Below are 19,857 nucleotides of genomic sequence, written 5' to 3' on the forward strand. Positions count from 1 at the left end.
GACAAATTGAAGTAGCTCGGTTAGATTGCTGATGTGTTGCCACAGCCCCATGGGTAAGACCAGAAGTGCAGCTGCCCGGGAATGACGGCAAGGACCCCCACCTGAGTCAGTGTTGTGTGTGCCTGTGAGAGTGTACGTCCACCTGCATGTGTGTGGGTGTGTGTGCAAGTGTATGCACTCACACTTGAGTGAGTCGTTGGTGGGGTCAGTGAGTAAGGCAGCTTAGCTGGGCCCCATCCATAGCATAGTACCTGTCGGAAATGCCCTGTGCAGTTTTTTCTTGGCTTTTGGGAGCTCTCTGCACTGAGTCTTTGGAGCCTGAGATGCAGGATCTGTAGCTGGAGGAAGAGCTTGTATGGGATGGAATTGGCTGGCCAAAATCATTGCCCTCTCCTTTCACCCCTTATATTCACTGATTGTGCAGATTTGGCCTGGATTAAACTTGGGCTGGGAACGGGGTCAGTGCTTTCAAATTTCCAAAGGAAATTTGAGAGTGTGGGGGACCCTTAAGGGACAGACCTGGGCCTGCCAAGTGGGAGCCACAGGGATTTAGGGCTCAGGTGAAGGGTAAGAATTTTGGTTAGACCTGAATGTGTGTAATGAGCTTCCCATCACTGGGGGGTTTGCAAGCAGAAGCTTGAGCAAGGCAGGGCTCTGACAGAGGGTGTGTCCTGGGAGGTCAGTCTGCAACCAGCTCTGGGGATGCATCCAGGCTTCATTCCATCAGAACCCCAGCATGCTGATCAGAGATGGGGAGAGGGGAAGATGGCTGAATTATCTCCATCCATCTATGAAGCAAAAGTTCCTTGCAGCTTTCAAAGCACTGTCCCGAACTGCATTCATGAAAAGAGGCGCCCCTCCGGCACTGCCTCAGCATTCTCCACCGGAGCGCCCTTCTTGGGCAGTGTTTCTGGAAGTCAGCGCCTTCCTTCCCATCTCATCAGGCTGGGGCTGCCACCACGGAAGGCTCAGTTACCACTTCCCAGTTGTCACGAAAACAGCTCTTAGAGTGTGTGAGGTGGCCCCAACTTCTTAGGAATGAAAGTTTCCCCTTCTCTGAGAATGGCCGACACGGAATTTTATTAAGGATTCGGAGAGTTGTTGGTGAGAAATACTTGGAGCTGTCCCAAGAGCAAAGCCTGGGTGTTCATTACCTGCTCTTCTCCAGGAAGCCGACTGGCCTCACCAGACCCCCACTCCCACTGTCGGATCCCAATCCCCAGGACAATGCCCAGTCAGGTTCCACCACCGGCTACTGGCTGCAGCTCTGCCTCCACAGAGAAGTGGTGTGGCTTCCATCAGGCTGTCAGCCCCCTTCCCACCCGGCAGAGACGCCTGCCTTCCAGAGCAGGCTAGACTCTGTTCCTGGCCCACTTTGAATCATCCCAGGAGTCATTACAGCAACCAACAAATTGCAAGGCTGGCAGGTGGGTCTAGAAATGGCCTTCTTGCTCTGTCCCCAACCCCCCCCTGCCAGATGCAACTCGGGCCCACATGAGGCCTATGTGACATCCCCTGCCCAATGTCGGGAAAGGGACAAGGAGCCTTGGATGGTGTCTGGGGGTGGTGCAGATTGGTGTGGCAGGTCTACCTGGTTGCCGGCCTTTGTGGCACAGATTGCAAGATGGACAAATGGAACCCAAGCAGAAAGTGGCCATGTAGGGAGGGGCCCATAGGCAGGGACCAAGGAGCTGGGGCGGATAGCCTGTAGAAGCAGACTCCGGTGGAGGTGGCATGGATTTGGTGTCTTCACACCTCTGAAGGACCAGTGTGAGGACTGGGAATGAACGTGTCCTGGGAGTCTCAGTTTCCCCACCTGGGAAGTGAGACCAGAAGTTCCCACTTCAGAAGGGTCTTGCTGAGACTTGATGGGTATCACATCAGGAAAGTACTGGCATCGTTGCTAGCACTTAGCACTTTCTGTGTGCATTGTCTCATTCAGTCCTCACAATCACTCTCTGGGAGGTTAGTTTCCTCCTTGTACAGATAAGGAAGCTAAGATCCCATGAGAAGAAATAACTTGGCCGGGGGCCCAGCCCATGGCTGGTCAGCAGCAGAGCCGGACTTTGAACCTGTCAGCTCCAACTCCAGAGCCCCTGCCCTAACCCAGTCAAGGTGCTGCAGGAAATATGATTGGAGCGCTCATCCTCCCACAGCCCTCAAGAAGTATCGCATGCCCTTCATCTCACTTGCACTAATTTCTGCCACATCTACACCAGGATATGTTACTGGGTGGTGGCTTCCCACCTGAAATGGTTCCAGCCAGGGTTTCTGTAAGGGACTAGGTTCTGGAGGTTCATGCCTTCATTGCGGGGGAACCAGCGCCATCCCATGGGTTGGTCATGTCCTGCCACCACTCAGCACAGAGAGGGGCCCACATACCATAGAGTCCCACTCTCCCTGTCCTTCTGGGGAAACTAAGGCTCAGAATGGAGAAGGGAACAGCTGGAGACCTCATGGCAGAGCCACTTAGGCCATACACATACATACACCAGCATTTCCTTTTAACCCAGTGGGTAAATGGCTATGTCTTTCATAATTTGCTCTTGTGTCTGAGAAGTAAGTAACTGCAGCTCTTGAGCTTGATGGAGGAGCCAGATGACAGGAGGGTGTGCGAAGGGCACCCCCCAGACCTTCTTGAGAAACTAAGTCATCTCATTTCGACTCACCCTCTGAAGCTTTGTCTCCATGAAAGTTACTCTTCAGGCAGTGTCCTGGGCTCAGTCAGGTCTGCCTTCCAGCAAAGATAAAAGACACATGACTCAAATAGTGCTCAGCATACTTATTTTGGGTACTTATCTGTCTTCCCCGCTAGCTCCTTGGCAGATTTTAGAAGTTTAGGACATGTTGGGACCCACGGGGCAATGGGAGGAGTCAGACAGTCCCAAGTTCACCTGCCAGCTCCACCCTTCACTGCTTCAGGACCTGAGACAGACTGTTCAGTCTCCTTGAGCCCTAGTTTACTTATCTGTAAAATGGGGATGGTCACAACTTCTCACATTGGATCTCTGTGATGATTAAATAAAAACAAAAGATCTGAACGAAAAGACAAGGTAAGCCCTAAACGATCATGCATGTAAGAATTGGTTTTGGTGTTCAGAGAGGGCTTGCTATATTACATAAAATTCAATTTAACATAGAAACCATGCTGCGTAAAGAAATACTTAGTGGCCACAGAGGACCTGTTGCCAAAGCTCATTCCCAGTAATGCTTGGCAGTGGGAAGCAGGGATGGTGTGGAAAGCAACACTTCTTCAGGAAACCCCATATCTCAGTCCAGCAACAGTTCTAACGAGTCCCCTGGTTCTTCCATTCTTTACTCAATCCCTCCGAGGATTAGGCCACTGGTCCGCCTGGGTGGGAGAGGATCCCCGGGGCCTTCCTCCGATCCACGCCTTCCCTCTTCTAGGTCTGACATGTCTGTGGATTTCTTTTGTGCCTGGAGCAGTGAGTCTTAAACTTGCAGGCTTCAGAATCACCTGGAGGAAGTGTTACACAGATTGCTGGGGTTCCACCCCCAGGGTTCCTGATTCAGTAGATCCGGGGTGAGGCATGGGAATTTGCATTTCCAACAAGTTCCCAGGTAATGATGATGCTGCCATCTGGGGACTCCACTTCGAGAACATAGAGTGTATAGAGTATATGCTTTGTATTAGGTGTGGAGTTGGGGTAGAGTTAGGGAGGGGAGATCACCTCCTCCAGGAAGCCTTCCCTGGCACAACCAGTTCCTTCCCCTCTGTGTTCCTACTACACCCTGTACTGGAGTACACTGGTTTATTCTGAAATAACTAGATACACACTAGACACTGTCAGCCTGTGGGGTGCTTACGCTATGGTGTCACCCCTTAGGCAGCCTCCCTCTTGAGTTTTGACACCTTCAAAGCCTCATCAAGTGAGGCTAAAAGGGAAAGTAAGGCCCCAGGTATGTCTATTTCCTAAACAACTGTGAATCATCTCAGAGCCAGCTCAACTAGCTAATTTAAAATAATCCTGTTAAGGTAAGGAAGGATGGGGAGGAACCAGGGACAGGAAATTAACATTTATTGAGCAATAATTATAATTCCAGCGTGGGTTAACCCTACAGAGCCTTGCAAGGTAGGGGTCACTTCATTGTCGTCACTCAGATGACGGTACTGAAGCTCAGAGAGTGTGAGCAGCTTGTCCATAGTCACACAGCTGTGAACTTGGGCCAGTCTGACTGCAGAGCACTTGTTCTCTCCACTGCTGTGTTGATATCCTGTGTGTGGCTGGGGTCAGGCTGGACATTCCCTTGCACACCGGTACAAGGCAGAAGCAGTTGCATCCATACCATGTTGCCCTCATGACTTGTCACTGTCCCCCACAAACACAGTCACTCTGAAACTGGTTTAACGCCACCATTGTGTGTGTAGGACACTGCTCCACACTTGCTATTCCCACCCAACTATGTGACTCATCTTCATGTGCTCAGAATAAACAGGGCCCCAGCATCTGCAGAGGGTCCCTTGGAGAATCTTAAACCCGGCCGCCACCACCTGTCCTAGCCAGGAGAATGCTGTCTCTTCCAAACTGGCTCCCCTTAGGCTCCCATGATGCTTCCTGTCTCCTGTATAGCTTCCCAGAATGCCTTGAGCCTGTGAGGAAATTAACAATTGTGTTTGTACCAAATGCTTTTTGCTATGTAATGAGTAACAGTTGTAATTAATGTTTAACACGTGTGAACAGCAGGTCTGCCCAGGAAAGGGGGGTTTCAGTGAGAGAACTGGGATCACTTGCTTCCTTTGGCTAATGTGTTACTGAGGGACAGGTTTTTCCAGTTGGTTTTTCTATTTGACATATGAATAAATTCATTTAGTAAACTAAAAAAAAAAGGAGAGAAGAAAAACATCAATGTTTAATAGCTTTGTTTCATCTGCTAATGACATTGATAGAAATATTCCTCCCAGTGCCTTTGTCTCCTCAGTGGAAAAAAACCAAAGAGTTGATAGAATACCTTTGCTCTTCTGTTTGGCAGCTTAGAGATCTTCATGTGGATGGAGATTTTTAAACTCCCTGAGGTCGGAGACGCTGCCTGTCTTGTTCACACCTGTGATCTGTACCTGGCACACAGTGAGCCCTCAGATATTTGAGTAAATCAGGCCAGATGCAGTAACTCATGCCTGTAATCCCAGCACTTTGGGAGGCTGAGGCAGGTGGATCACCTGAGGTCAGGAGTTCAAGGCCAGCCTGGCCAATATGGTGAAACCCTGTCTCCACTTGAATCCAGGTCTCTACTTGAATCCAGGCCTCCTGAATCCTGGAGGCCCCTAACAAGTTCAGCAGAAACCCTGTGTGCAGTGTAATACAGTCTCAAAAACAACCACAGTGACCACAGTGATACAACTATGAGTACTCACTGTGCCCCCAACTCTCAGTGCATACTACCACCCCCACTGTACAGATGAGGAAACAGAGACAACTTGGCCCAGGTCATCCCACCAACAAGTGACAGCACAGGACTTTCAATCCAGATACCCCGGCCCAAAAATACAAAATTAGCAAGACGTGGTGTCAGGTGCCTATAATCCCAGCTACTTGGGAGGCTGAGGCGGGAGAATCGCTTGAACCCTGGAGGTGGAGGTTGCAGTGAGTCGAGATCATGCCATTCACTCCAGCCAGGGCAACAGAGCGAGACTCTGTCTCAAAAAAAAAAAAGATATTTGAGTAAATCAGGTCTCAGGAAAACCAACCCCGTGTTCTCTTAGGAGCGGTAGAATACCAATAAATCTCATGGCCTGCCCACACACAGACGGTGTGTTTTCATGTCTTTCTTGCATGCTGTATACCTGTCTCCTCGCTATGTGAGGCAGTGGGAAGGCATTTCTGAGTAGCCATTGACTGCTGTGGCTGCCACCTCTGGCCTCAACTCCCAGGGAGAAGTGGACAGCGTGTCCCTGCCTGTCTGAGGATTGGGGCTGTGAATCCAAATGCCACATGGTGGACCTGGAGACTGGTGTGCTGGTCGGGTGCAGGCAGCCCTGGCAAGCCATGTTTGTGGCCAGTACCTGGCCTGTCCCCCGACCACCACTCCCCATCTATCCTGGCCTCCCTCACAGCCATCCACAATGGGCAGCAGAGAAACATACACAGTGGGCCTGGGGCTTTGGGTCTTATGGACAGGGAGACTCATTTCCACAAATGCCCAGCCTGCTCCTTCCAGATCTTTGGGCTTGTGGATGGGGAAAAAGTCACTTTCCCAGGCTCTAGGATTCTATGTAAGTGTTTGTGGGTGTCTGCAGGTGAAAGTGTCAGGAGACATACTGTATCAGACGTGTGTAGGTTCCAGGTATGTTTGACAGATGGGCCTGGCCTAAAACTCAGGAAGGAACTCAGGCGCCGGGGCGAGGGGTATCTGGATTGAAAGTCCTGTGCTGTCACTTGGTGGTGGGATGACCTGGGCCAAGTTGTCTCTGTTTCCTCATCTGTACAGTGGGGGTGTTAGTATGCACTGAGAGTTGGGGGCACAGTGAGTACTCATAGTTGTATCACTGTGGTCACTGTGGTTGTTTTTGAGACTGTATTGCACTGCACACAGGGTTTGTGCTAAACTTGTTAGGGGCCTCCAGGATTCAGGAGACCTGGACTCAAGTCCAAGTTCACGTCTAGCTGTTGACTCTGGGTGAGTCAGTCCTTTTTCCAGCCCTCCATTTCCCATCTGCATAATGAGTTATGACAATAAATATGGCTTGCTTTGGCAGCCATAGAGGCCTCTGCATTCAGGTTATTTCATCATCTTCATTGGGCTTTATCTTTAGATTTCCTGTAGCCAAGCAGCAGATCTTAGGGTGGGGTCCTTGCTCCCAGTAATAGCATTCATTTTTCCTCTGGGGATGTCACAAATAAGAGGACAAAGGCACACCCCTTCCCCCAGGCCTGCTGTCCCCATCCCAGGCTTGGACATGTGTGTACAGCATTCCTGGAACCCAGGCAGCGTCCTGGCACCTGCCTCACAGCCTTCCCGCTTGCCTGCTTTGTGGTGAGTTGCTGGCTGCCTCCCTTCACAATGAGGACCTCTGTTCTCAAGCACCTCCCATCATGAGTGGCAGCACAATGCCCTGAGGTCTGTGTGTGTCTTCCAGGCGAACACAGAGGCCTCTTGTTGGTGATCCTGGAAATACAAATCAAACATTTGCTGAGCCGCTTGTCCTACAGGTATCTGGAAGGAACCTACACTCACTGGGCTGGTGGGGTAGGTGGGTGAGCGAAACTCACTCTTGAACTGGAGGGAAGAAGGGGCCTCACCTCTCTGGGCCTCGGTTATGTCATCTATAAAATGGGAGTTCTCATACTTGTTTAGGAATTCTGGGCCGGGCGCGGTGGCTCAAGCCTGTAATCCCAGCACTTTGGGAGGCCGAGACGGGCGGATCACGAGGTCAGGAGATCGAGACCATCCTGGCTAACACGGTGAAACCCCGTCTCTACTAAAAATACAAAAACTAGCCGGGTGAGGTGGCGGGCGCCTGTAGTCCCAGCTACTCGGAGGCTGAGGCAGGAGAATGGCGTAAACCCGGGAGGCGGAGCTTGCAGTGAGCTGAGATCGGCCACTGCAGTCCAGTCCGGGCGACAGAGCGAGACTCCGCCTCAAAAAAAAAAAAAAAAAAAAAAAAGGAATTCTGATACTTGTTTTGCTGTGTGTTGGTGAGGGTCAGATGAGATGATACAATACATTGTTTGGAAAGCTGAAACAGCAGAGGCCCACTGTCATGCAAACAGAGTTTCAGTCATCTACAGGTGTTAGTGCATTGTTGTGAAAGTTGAAGGCATTTTCATAGACTCCGGGGGTCATGTAGTCCACCCCACCTCCCATACCAATGCATAATCTCCCCCTCCTTGCCCCTTCCTGGGGTTGCACAGCTCCCTGGGCAGCAGCCCCTTCTGTGCTCTCCACCCCAAGCTCTCCCCACTCTCACCCACCTTTCCCCCTCACCAGCACCCTGGAGTCCCAGCCTAGCTGTCGGTGCTATGCAGGAACCCCTGCCAGGGACTGTGTGCAAGGCCCTGGGCACCGTGACTCTGCCTCTGTACTTTGTTTTATAGAGTACTAGAACATTTGTGAACCAGCACCAGGGCCAGAACAGCCTTCAAGCCCCTCCTGTCAGCCACATAGGGTTTACAAATGTGGCCCATGTGCATTCTAGCTCATCCGCAGAGGGGCTAAGAAGCTTGTGGCAGTTGAGAGCTCCTTGCAAGTCAGTCTACACACGGTGCCTTGTTTTTCATCGTTCCAACCTTTATTGCCTCTGCTTAAAGGAAACTTCATCTTATACTGGAGAACTGAGAGGGTCATAGACTTCAGGCCAGAAAGAAGCAGCCAGACAGTCAGAACTTGGAGTCTGGGTCCTGTTGCTCCATTCCAGTTCTCTTTGAATGACCCCCTATCCCTGGGAGCCACTGCCCACCCCCTTGGTCAGTGGTGAGGACAAGAGGATGTGTGGCAGACTGTCAACTCTTCTCTCACTGCACCTCTGCCAGGAAAGGCACTCCTGGGTCGGGGAGGCTGCCCAGGGCTGCAGTCCCAAAGCAGAGGGCTCAAGGGCTAGCGCTAGGACCCACTGCCTGTCATAGCAACCTGTTCCTATTGCCCTGGGCAAGTTACCTGACCATACCAGGCCTCACTTGTAAAAACATGGGTAGTAATAGCACTGACCTCATAGGTTTGCCACAATGACTAGAGAAGAACACAGACTTTAAGTCCTCCATGGTGCCTGCCCATGAGCAGGAATCACTAAATAAAGAGTAAGCTAGGCCAGGCGTGGTGGCTCCTTCCTGTAATCCCAGCGTTTGGGGAGACTGAGGTAGGAGGATCACTTGAGGCCAGGAGTTCAAGACCAGCCTGGGTAAGATAGTGAGATGCCACCTCTACAAACTTAAAAAAAAAAAAAAATTAGCCCAGCATGGTAGCATGCACCTGTAGTCCCAACTGCTTGGGAGGCTGAGGCAGAAGGATGGCTTGAGCCCAGGAGTTCAAGGTTACATTGAGCTATGATCATGCCACTGCACTCCAGCCTGAGCGACAGAGTGAGACCCTGGCTCTTAAAAAAAAAAAGAAAGAAAGATGAAGCCATTTTTCAAAATTGTTCCCAAAGTCACTTGAGGAGTGAGTCCAGCTCCTGAGTTTCCTTTGTTGGCTGATGAATGGAAGATTTATAGTCCTGTTGAGCAGGGTGCAGGTTCATTCCTTCAACAGGTGTTGAGCATCCACTGTACATCAGGCACTGTTTTAGTTATTGGGGATTTAGCCTTGAACAAAACAGAATGAAATGCCCTGTCCTCTTAGAGATTCTGACTCCAGAATTTCAGCAGGAGCCATAGAAAAAAAGGTGGTTTCTTATACAGGCATTGTTTCAGAGCATAGACGTGACCGTGGGTCGGGGTTACCTGCTTATAGGGGTCCTGCCTGGACCTTGGTACGTCATCTATTACCTTCACGGTACAGGTATTGTCAGCCCTGGTTTGCTGATGAGGCAGCTAAGGCTCAAAGAAGTTTAAGAAACATGCCCCAAGTCACTCAGTAATGACAGAGACAGGATTCAAACCCAGGTCCTCCTGATTCCTAAGCTGTGAGTCGAGCCACTGCAGCTCCTCCATTCCCTGGGTGGGTTTCAGCCATGGGCCATTCATTGGAGCTAGCTGCAGGTCAGCCATGGGGAGACTCCAAGGAGACTGAGGCACAAGGCCCCATCTCTGCAAAGTGTCCAATTGTGAGAAGACACCTACATGCCTCAGTGTTACAGAGGCCAGTGCCAGGACAGTGGTGCAGACTTCGGAGCTCAGAGGAGGAGAAGAATTCTACCTGGGGGTCTAGAGCAAATCCTACCTCAGGAGGTAACGTTGGAGCTGAGCTCTGAAGAATAGCTGGGTTTTTTGCAGAGAAATAGTGAAGTAAAGGGATTCTAGAGGGTAGCCTTAGCCAAAGCAAAGCCCTGAAGACAAAAAAGCAGATGATAGATCTGGAGACTGCCTGTCCTTTGTGACTGGCGCCTAAGGGTGGGTGTGGAACCCACAGGGGTTTTGTAGGGGAAAATGCATTATTACATCAAATTCAGAGGAACTTGAGCACCAGAATGAATTTGCCCTTTGCCCTGGGGCACTGGGGAGCCAGGAAGGGTTTGCAAGCCCAGGAGAACTATACTTTAGAGATCCCCCGGCTTTTTGGAGTTTGCTCTCCGGCCAGCTCTGAACAGTGGACAGGACAGTGGAAAGAGATCCACCCTGAAGGAACACATTTATCTCATCCAAGCACCTTCTCCTCATGAAACTTCTGTGAGTTAGGGGCAGACAAGAGACTGGAGAGGGCAAAGAAAAATAAATCCCAGGCGCAGCACCCACAGCACCCAGGCTGACTGGGAAGGGTGGTGTGGATGCCCCCTGAACTACAGGAGATGTACTGAGGGCTGGGAGCCACCAAGAGGGAGACGATGGTTCTCTGCAGGTGGGATCAGGGTAAGCTTTGTGGAGGAGGTGGCATTTATGCCAGACCTTTTCTAGACATCATTCAGATGGAGCAGAAGGGCAGTAATTCCAGGCCTAGAAGTAGGAAGTGCACAGCAGGGAGGCCAGATGAGGCCCAGCTCCTGCCAGACCAGCAGCCCTCAGGTATTCTTGTGGAGAAGGAAGACCCAAGGGTGGGATGAGCTTGACCCTGCAGGCCTGCAGTCCTGGGCTCGACCCTCGCCCTGCTATTTGGCTTTGAGACCCTGGAGGAGTTCCTCCTACCCTTCCTCTGAACCTCTGTTCCTCACCTGTTACCCACGTGCCAGGGCCAGTAGGAGGGATAGAACTAAGCTAGGTGTCTTGGATGCTGTCTTCTGTTGTTAGCAGTGACCACACTTCAGGACTGATTGGTATAAAATCTGTAATACAAGCAGAAAGGGGACCAATCCAGATGGGAGGGCCAGGAAAGCTTCCTAGAAGCGGGGCACTTGAGCTGAGTCTCAAGGAATGAGTCCTGTCACCATGGCAGAACTTTTGGAAAGATATTGACCAGGCTGTCTCTCCCATCAGCCACCAGGATCTGGTCTCCATCATCGAAACCAAAGTCAGAAGCTTCAACCTGAGCCTCAGCCTGCCCAGCTCTAAATCTCACTTTCCTCCTTCAGATTCCGACTTCCATTTTTAATTGCCCATAGGTGAAATTAATTAGGTTCTGTCGTTCTCATGACTCACTCACATTTTTTTCTCTAAATGCAGATATTCTTTTGAGGGATTGTGTCTTTATCTTTTGCAAAAAAAATCGCTAAATTAAAAGAATTGCCATGTTAAATTGCAGATTAAGGAGAAACTTAATTAGAAGGAATGAGAGCAGTTGTGTTTGCAGCTTTTGTTCTTAACTTTTTTTTTCTCACGCTGCCGAATCACTGCACTTGGAGTTCGTATATTTGTATTTTAGGTGAAATGATTTGCCTAATTAAGCCTGTCACTCATCACCACCTGTTCTCTCTAAGATATATGGCTATATTATTAAGCTTGCCAGCAAATGTATAAATTATTTCAGTGGGGAATTATAGTGTTGACTAGGATGTTACTAGTTTTTAATCCAATTTATCTGGTATGAAAACCAATTTTTTTCCCAATAAAGCAAAACAGCAGCTCATTAAGTTTCTTCATTTAATCACTTATTGAGCATCTGTTCTGTTGCCAGTAACTGGGCTAGGCATGGGGGAAGGGGCACATGGTACAGCCCCACCCTCAAGGGGCTCCCCGGGAGCCAGGAAGGACACGCAATTAGGGTACTAAGATCAAGGCGAGTCTTGGAAGAGGTGAGGTCCAGGAAGTCTTCCTGAAATAGGTGACCTCTGGAGGGTAAGTGGAATGAGTCAGGTGAAGAGGTTGGTGGACCTGAGACTGGACAAGCAGCCGGGTCCTAGAGAACCTTTTGGGTTGCGCCGAAGAGCTTGGGCTCGCTCCACAATCATGTTCTGTGCTCCATGCCTCTCTGCTCACCTTCTGTATCGGGACATCGATTGTAGAGATTTATATTGGCAGAAATCCCCCAATCCTGATTTTAGCTGGTAGAGCCCCAGGATGTCAGGAGTGAAAGTGACTTATAATTCATCTGGTCCCTCGGTCTCCTGAGCCTGTGGCAAAACTAAGCCTAGAACCTCACTTGCCACTTAGTCCCCTTCCTATGCCAGGCCACTCTGCTGCCCTTTGACACTGGCAGCCCCATGGGCCAGGATGCCTGCTGAGTTGTATCCTCTCTATTCCTAACAACCAGAAAATTAGCAGCAGGGGGGCATCGTGGAAAAGTACAGGCTGGTCCCATGCTCCCTGACCATATCCCCTTCTGTGCCCATCCCAGTGGGGATATCACCCTCCCCCAAGCCAGAAATCTGGGCATCACACAGCAGTCATCCCAGAGTCACTCCCACAAGTAGTCAAGCTCCTACATCCCTGCCGTCATTGAGGGGGTCAGCCTCCATCACCTTTTCCTGACTGGTCTTCTCGTCTTCAGGATTGACCCCAAACCCACCCACCACCAGCACTCAGAGAGGTCTCTAAAGCCCATTCCCTGATTATCCCCATCCATAAGTTCAAATCCAAGCTCTTTAGAAAGAGTCTCCGGGATGACGTGGCCCCAGTTTGTCTATCCATCCCCAGTGCTCTCCCCTGCCCAAGGTCACCCATGGAGGGCTCTGCAAAGTAGGGGCTCGGGTAAGAACCTGCTTCACCTCTTTCCTTCTCCCAACCTCCTGTCCAAGACCATATGTCCCATGATTTGTTGCCATGAGGCTGCTGTCATTCAGCCGGAACCCCAGTGGGAGATCCAGGCTACTAGAAGGCCAGGGAGGGGTAGATGCCGGTGGTGATGTGTGTGCTAGGGCCCCAGCTCCAGGTTTTAGCCCACCACCACAAAAGCCCCCTTATCAGCTGATGGGAAAGGGCCTTCTCACTCTCTAGCCCCAGGACCTGTCCCCTGGGAAGGCCTTGAAGTCATTGCTGTCTGTGTGTAGTTGGACACAGGACGGAACTGCGGCCAGAAGGAAGGTCAGGAACCCCCAGCGAGTCCTCGCTCTGCCCCCTCTCCACAACACCAACCCTGGCATCACGGAGCTGTAGGTGTCTCTAAGGCGTGGCCTCCATGCTGCTTTCCTGGAAGCTTAATTAGGGCCTTTGGTGAGTCTTCCTCTCGTGGGTAAGGCCAGCCCATCCTTCCAGTGCTTAGGTAAACAGCCTGTGGTCACCCGTAGTCCTCCTCCTCTCACGCTGCACTTTGCATGCACAGGCAAGTCCTGCCATCTCTGCCTGCAGAATGTGGCCGGATTTGACCACTGGCGGGCACTGCCTCACTGCCCTCCTGTGTGCTCTCTGTCCCTCTAATTAGCCAACTGTACTTTTTAGAGCAGTTTTAGGTTCACAGCAAAATCAGAGTCCAGAGTGTTCCCACATACCCCTTGCCTCCATCTCTTTTGAGCACAGCAATCATGTAAGGAAGTGCCCGGTCAGAACGGCTCTGCACGTCTTTCAGAACAAAGCCAGGGTCCTTCCTAAGACCTAGAAGCCCGGCTTCCTTCCCAACTCCCTTCCAGTCACTCTGGGTCATTTTGTGTCTCACTCTAGGCACAGTCCCACCCCAAGGCCCCTGACTTGCTCTTCCTTCTGTCTGGAGTGTCCTTCCTACAGATGTTCCTCCCTCCCTTCAGGTATTTATTCAGATGTCACCTTTGGAGAGGGCTTTCCTGCCCTGCTGTATTTTTCTCAGTGGCACTTGTCACCAGCCGTTGATACGCAGATTGATTTATTGCCTGTCTCTCCTCACGAGGCCCCTGCGCTCCATAAGGCAGGGATCCTTGTCTATTGCGCCTACCGCTATGTTCCCGGCCTTGAACTGTGCCTAGTACGTGTGAATGAGTGGTTAGGAGCGTCATCGCAGGTGGACTACCTGCCGGTGTCACTGCTGGGTAGCAGGCTGACCACACGCTCGGCACAGTCCTGAAAGTGGGTGGGTCCGGTGTCTCTGGAGCCTTCTGTTGTCAAGAGCCTCCCTTCCCAGTTTTCCAAAGTGGTTAATGGAGAAAGAGTGTCTTAGAGGGACAGAAATGCCCCATAGTCCCTGATAGGGAAGATGGTTCAGTGGCTGAGATGTAGAACAGGTTCATCACACTCCTCACTTTCAGCAGACAGCACGTTTCCCTGCTGGCACTGAGGTTTCTCCAGGTCCTCCTGTGAGCATGGGGGTTGATTGCCGTGTGTCTGGCCGGGCTTGGAGGATAGCTTGCCACAATCATGCTTGCTGATTAGAGGAGAGGTTAATGCCTTTGTGTGGCACAGCCAGGGACATGTTTGTGGGCCTGCAGCTGGCCTCAGCTTCAGGAATCTTCTTCTGCAGGCTCTGGCCTCGTTTCTTAGGCACCCTCTGTGTGTCAGGTCCTGGAGTATCCCCCCTTCTGACCTTCACAGCAGCCTGGTGAGACAAGAAACAGGGACTCGAAGAGGTTCAGTAGCGTAGCCGAGGCTTGCAGCTAATCACTGACAGGCTTAGGAGAGGAACTCAGGTTGGTTCAGTTGCTTCTGTGAGGTGCCTAGTACTGTGTGTGCATTGAGCAGACACAATAAGTGTGATTTATAATAACAGCACAGACTGTGTTCCAGGCACACTGCTAAGATTTATAGGTGTGTCACCTGCTTTAATCCCCATGAGATGGGTGCTGTCATTATCCCTATTTTTCAGAGAAGGAAACAGGCCCATCTGGATAACTGGCAAGGTGGACTACTGATCTCCAGGAACCCTCTGGCAACTCCAGTTTTAGCTCAGTGCTTTCTGTTCTTTGTGGTGTCTCCAGGGTCTTCCTCAAGGAGTATCCTCCCCCAGCCTCTGGGAGTGAACGATGCTCCCACAGGCCCAGGGCAAGGAGAAGAGTATGTGGATGGCCCTTCTTGTGCTTTAGGCACTGCTCCAGCCTCACCTGGGTGCTGGATCCTGGACCCATGCAGGGGATCTGAATATAGGGGATGTAGCATGACCCCCAAGTGGCACTCTATAGGAGTATCCCAGGGAAAGGGACAGATGTGGCCAGTATGGCCTGAGGTGGGATGAGAGGAGGAGAGGAGCCACTTGGAGGCAGATTTTTGCCCAATACAAGAAACAGCCTTTTCCCCTGAGAACTGTCCTAAGGACAGAGCTCCCCCAAGGCAGTGCCATGCTCCACTGCTGGAGGCCGCAGAGAGGTTCCTGTGGGGGTAAGGCTGAGCTCAGTTGCCTCTGGAGGCTCAACCAGCCACTCACATGCCCCATTAGGCTGTGACCATGTGGGTGTCCTGTCTTAGGAAGCCAAAATCTTTTGTACCATGTTATTTCTTTGCTTGAAACCCTTCCTCCTGCAAGTTGTAAAGTGCCAAATAGAGCAACTGAACGTTACCCTTCTGTGCATCACAGTAGCTCCCTGGGCTGAGCTCTGCTAACCCTGCACTTTCTCTCTCTCCCTCCCCACAGCACAGTTTAATGGCAACGAGAAGCGGCAGTCATCCCCCTCGCCTTCGCGGGACCGGCGGCGCCAGCTTCGTGCCCCTGGAGGGGGCTTTAAGCCTATCAAACATGGGAGCCCCGAGTTCTGTGGGATCCTAGGAGAAAGGGTGGATCCTACTGTTCCCTTGGAGAAGCAAATGTAAGTTCTGAGGGAGCAAAGCCCCACCTCACCTCCCAGTTCACCTAGTTTTTGCCCTCTCTTTCATGTCATCTTCTTTTAAAAATCCATAGATTGGGCCAGGTGTGGTGGCTCACACCTGTAATCCCAGCACTTTGGGAGGCCGAGGTGGGTGGATCACTTGCCTCGGAGTTCAAGACCAGCCTGATCAACATAGTGAGACCCTGTCTCTACAAGAAAAAAGAAAGAAAAAAATACAAAAATTAGCAAGGTATGATGGCATGCACCTATAGTTCCAGCTAGTTGGGAGGCTGAGGCAGGAGATTCAGTTGAGGCCAGGAGGTTGAGGCTGTGGTGAGCTGTGATCACACTACTGCAATTGAGCCTGGGCCACAGAGCGAGACCCTGTCTCAAAAAAAATAAATAAATTCCCAAACTGAGACATGCTAGAACTCCAGGGGCCTTCTAGTCTGCCCCTACCTCCCCGTCTGTGTACACATGGGCAGGCTGAGGCTCCTGGAAGGTCGAGGCTCCCACCCAGCCAGTGGTAGGCCCAGGATTAGAACACATACCTCCTGGCTTCTAGCCCTGAACTTATGCTCTCCACACTATGTGGCCACCCTTACTTTCAATGGCAGGAGGGACAGCAAAAAGTCTACAGGGTTCACTCCTCCTTTTTACATCCTAGTTTCTCATTTCATCATGCAGCAAATAAATTCTTGGAAGAACTAAATATAAACTAAATCCTTTCCCCTAAGTGTAAAACTACGTGTAAATTAGATTTATTTTCTAGCTACAGTCGTGTTCTTGCTCCATGTCTGCTTGATACTGTTAGAGTTGGGCAAGGCCTTTCCACTCCTGAGATTTCCACTTTTCTCAGCCCCTTTGCCCAGAGGTTTCTCACCTCCAGTCAGTGGCCAAGTCCCATCTATGCTGAACCCAAGGTCCGACATCCTTTTCTGTCCTTGCTGCCCCCAGCACTGTGCAGGGCCCAGCCCTTTATTGCCCCTCCCCTTGGCCATGGTTATCATCTCGTTGCTCTGCCAAATCACCCCTGGGTGCAGGTTCCTGCTCTGTTCTGAAACCTTCAGTGGCTCCACATTACCCCCAGGATAAAGTCCCACCTCCCTAGCCTGCCATTCATTCTGTGTGTTTTCAGTTTCTAACTGTGCCTCATACCTGGATTAGAATGAGCTTCTCCAGGAACTTGACAAAGCAGGTGCAGGACTTGCGCTGGTGTCCTCAGGTGTCTTGTCTGCTTAAACAAGAAAATGTACAATGAAGGGCTGTCAGCCCATTGCCTAGATGAGAACATCAGGGCCCAGAGTGGTGCAGAGCCTTGGCAAGGACTCATGGCTCAGAGTGCCCCCAACCTCGTGACCCAGTCCCTGCCCTCTCCCCTCCTCTGTCCTCCACTTACTCTTTGCTCTTCTCACCCTTTGAGTAAGCACATATAAGACCACGAGACTCACTGACACCAGGCACGGTTCGTGAGCCCTCCCTGGTGTGTGTCATGTACTGTATTTGTCTTGGCCCGGAGATTCTGGTCTTGGCATGGCCAGCAGGGCATCCCCTCACAGGAAATTCTCACTCGGTGAGCAGGATGCAGGGTTTTCCGAATGACGTCATATGCTGCCCTTTTAAGCAAGTGCTGTCACCTCTGGAGGCTTCTGCCACCTTTGTGAGTGCTCCACGCCTGCGGTACAGGGCGCATGGGTGGGGTTGGGGGCTGCTCCTAGCCGGTGCTGTGAATCATGTCTCACAGCTGTGCAGATCATCTGGCAGATTTTGCTTATTTCTGATCAAACTATGTACTTTTAATCAACAAACTGACCCACAGATGTTCGGCGTGCGTCCTGACCAGCAGTGGCCAGGTCTGCCTGGGTCAGTCTGGGCCCAGCCTGCCCTCTCCCATCCCCAGACTCAGCCTTCATCGCAAGGCAGGGGGAGTTGGGCTGCCTTTCCTTTCCCATTCCCGCTTGATGGGGCCCCCAGCCAAGTCCAGAGTCATGACTGGCTTTTCCTCCCCCATCGTCTCATCTCTCCACGATTAACTCTCCAAGATGAGTCAGAAGTCCTGACTCATCACCCACGGGGTGTGCTTAAGGTAAAATCCCACTTTGGATAGAGCCTGATGACCCCACCAAAGAGGATCACCTTGTCCCCTGCTGGACTGATGCTGCTCTAGAGTTCAGGAGGCACCTTCCGGTGTGAACCTCTCCTCCACCCTAGCACAGAGGGAGTAGGAGGGGAGACCGAGGCACTGGGGGTATGCCCCAGGTCACACGGGGTGGCTGTGGATGAGCAGGAACACATCTGCCTAGGTGCCCATACCGCCTGCCTCGCCTTCTGGGACAGCAGAAAGGCTGCTTCAGTGCTCAGGGTCTGTCCCCACTGCCTTCTGGAGGCAGCCCCACACACACCCCTCTTCCTTCCTCCATCATTACCATCAGTATATAAACAAGTCCCAGTAACAAACTTTGCCAACATAAGTTAAAAAAAAAAAAAAAAAAAAAAACTTGATCCAACATTCCTCTCTAGGTACTGGCCCTGCTGAGAACAGAAACTCCATGAGAGCAGGAACTTGTCTAAGTCACCACTGCATCCCCTGTGCCCAGAACAGTGCCCAGCACGTAACAGGTGTTGAATAAATAGCTGTTGCATGAATGAACAGTATCCAAAGAGCTGCCAGTACTTCTCCCCTCTCTGTCACCTCCCCTTCTCTCTCACCCACTACAACCAGCCTGGGTCCCCAGACGACCCCCACTGTCCTCCGTGGCAGTCACCACAGTTGACCACTCTCCTTCTGGGCCTCTGGGCCTCTGGGCCTGGTGCTCCTCCTGCCTCCATGGCCACTCTTCCATCTCCTCTGCTGGCTCCTTGCCTCTTCTTGACCTGAAGGTCCGACTTTCCAGGGCCCAGTCTCTTAACTACGTGCTCTCCCTGAATTGTCTCTCCCAGGATCCTGGTGGTGACTCACAGATGCATAGCACCAGCCCACACCTCTCCCAGAGCTCCTGACTCCTACATCCAGTTGCTTCCTGGCATCTCCATTTGGCTGACAAGTGGGCATCTCAAACTTAACGTGTTCAAAACTGGGCTCCTGATCTTCTCCTCAAAACTTGCTCCTCCCCTAGCTTCCACACCTCCATAAACGGTGTCACATCTAACTAGGTGTGGCTCAAGCCACAAACCGGCATCATCTTAATTCCTTTTTTTGCCGGACACCAGCATCTGTTGCTTTACCAAATTCTGCCAGTGTTCCCTCCAAAGGACGACCAGATTCCATCATTCCTCCACCTGCGCAGCCACCTGCCATGTGAACTACTGCACTAGCATCCTGACTTGTCTTCTCTGACCCCTCCTCAGGCCAACCTGACTGACTGACTGTAAGATTTCCCAGGGCAAATAACATCTCTTAAAACTCTTACTGCTGAGGATGAAATCACACTTCTCCTCTTGGGCACAAGAACTGGGCCCACCTCCTGCCCGCTGCTGACAGTGCCTGGGCCGTTCTTGCCGCCTTTCTGCTGTGTGAGCGCCAAGCGCATTCCTACCTCAGGACTTTTGCACTTGCTGCCTTTTTTGCAGAGAAGATGTTTTCTTTAGCTCTTCACGATTGGCTCCTTCTCATGTTCTCAGGCCGCATGTCATCTCCTCAGGGCCCTCCCCTGTCCACCCATTTCTAAGCAGGCATCTCACCTAACCCCAGTCACTGCCTTATCGTAACCCCAGGATGCCTGCATAGCCCTCGTCACTATCTGGAATTGTTTCCTGTGTCTCTCTGTTGACTCTCTCTCTCCCTCTGTCAGCCCCATGAGATCAAGGATATAGTGAGTGGTGAGTAAATACTGGATGAGCTCATGGGTATTGGCTGGGGTGAGGGACGAAAGTTGAGTCTCCCTAATCCCCCTGGTTCTGACCTGACTGGCCAATCCCATGAGGTCCAGCCCATCCCTGAGATGACCTCCTGCCTGGATGCTCTTTCCAGGTGAAGCAAGGCCTATGTGGGCCCAACAGTTGGCCGTAGCCCCCCACAGGGTCGCCCAGCCCAGCCTGACTCCTGGTCTCCAGCCTCCTGCTGACAGGCTGGCCAGTGCCGGCCTGGCCCCCAGATCCAGCACCCTCTGCTCCTTCTCTCCTTTGTTCCTCAGCCGCTTGTCCTCTGCCCTTGCCTCTGTGTGGAGCGGTCAGGGAACGGACTGGTAGCTTACCGTGTTAACCACCCGGATTCCCCTTAACAAGAATCCAGAGGC

At 51.5% G+C, this 19,857-nt stretch overlaps 1 protein-coding gene across 1 annotated transcript in view; it reads left to right on the forward strand.

Annotated features, from left to right (window-relative positions):
• SHB (SH2 domain containing adaptor protein B) overlaps window positions 1–19,857 on the forward strand; it is a 149,422-nt gene that overhangs the window by 98,828 nt on the left and 30,737 nt on the right. Inside the window, exon 4 of the mRNA XM_033238042.1 lies at window positions 15,451–15,622. Coding sequence (XP_033093933.1) covers window positions 15,451–15,622 — 172 coding nt within the window. The remainder of the gene's footprint in view (window positions 1–15,450; window positions 15,623–19,857) is intronic.

Source organism: Trachypithecus francoisi, unplaced genomic scaffold (genome assembly GCF_009764315.1).
Source record: "Trachypithecus francoisi isolate TF-2019V2 unplaced genomic scaffold, Tfra_2.0 Lachesis_group16, whole genome shotgun sequence".
Lineage (NCBI taxonomy): Eukaryota > Metazoa > Chordata > Mammalia > Primates > Cercopithecidae > Trachypithecus > Trachypithecus francoisi.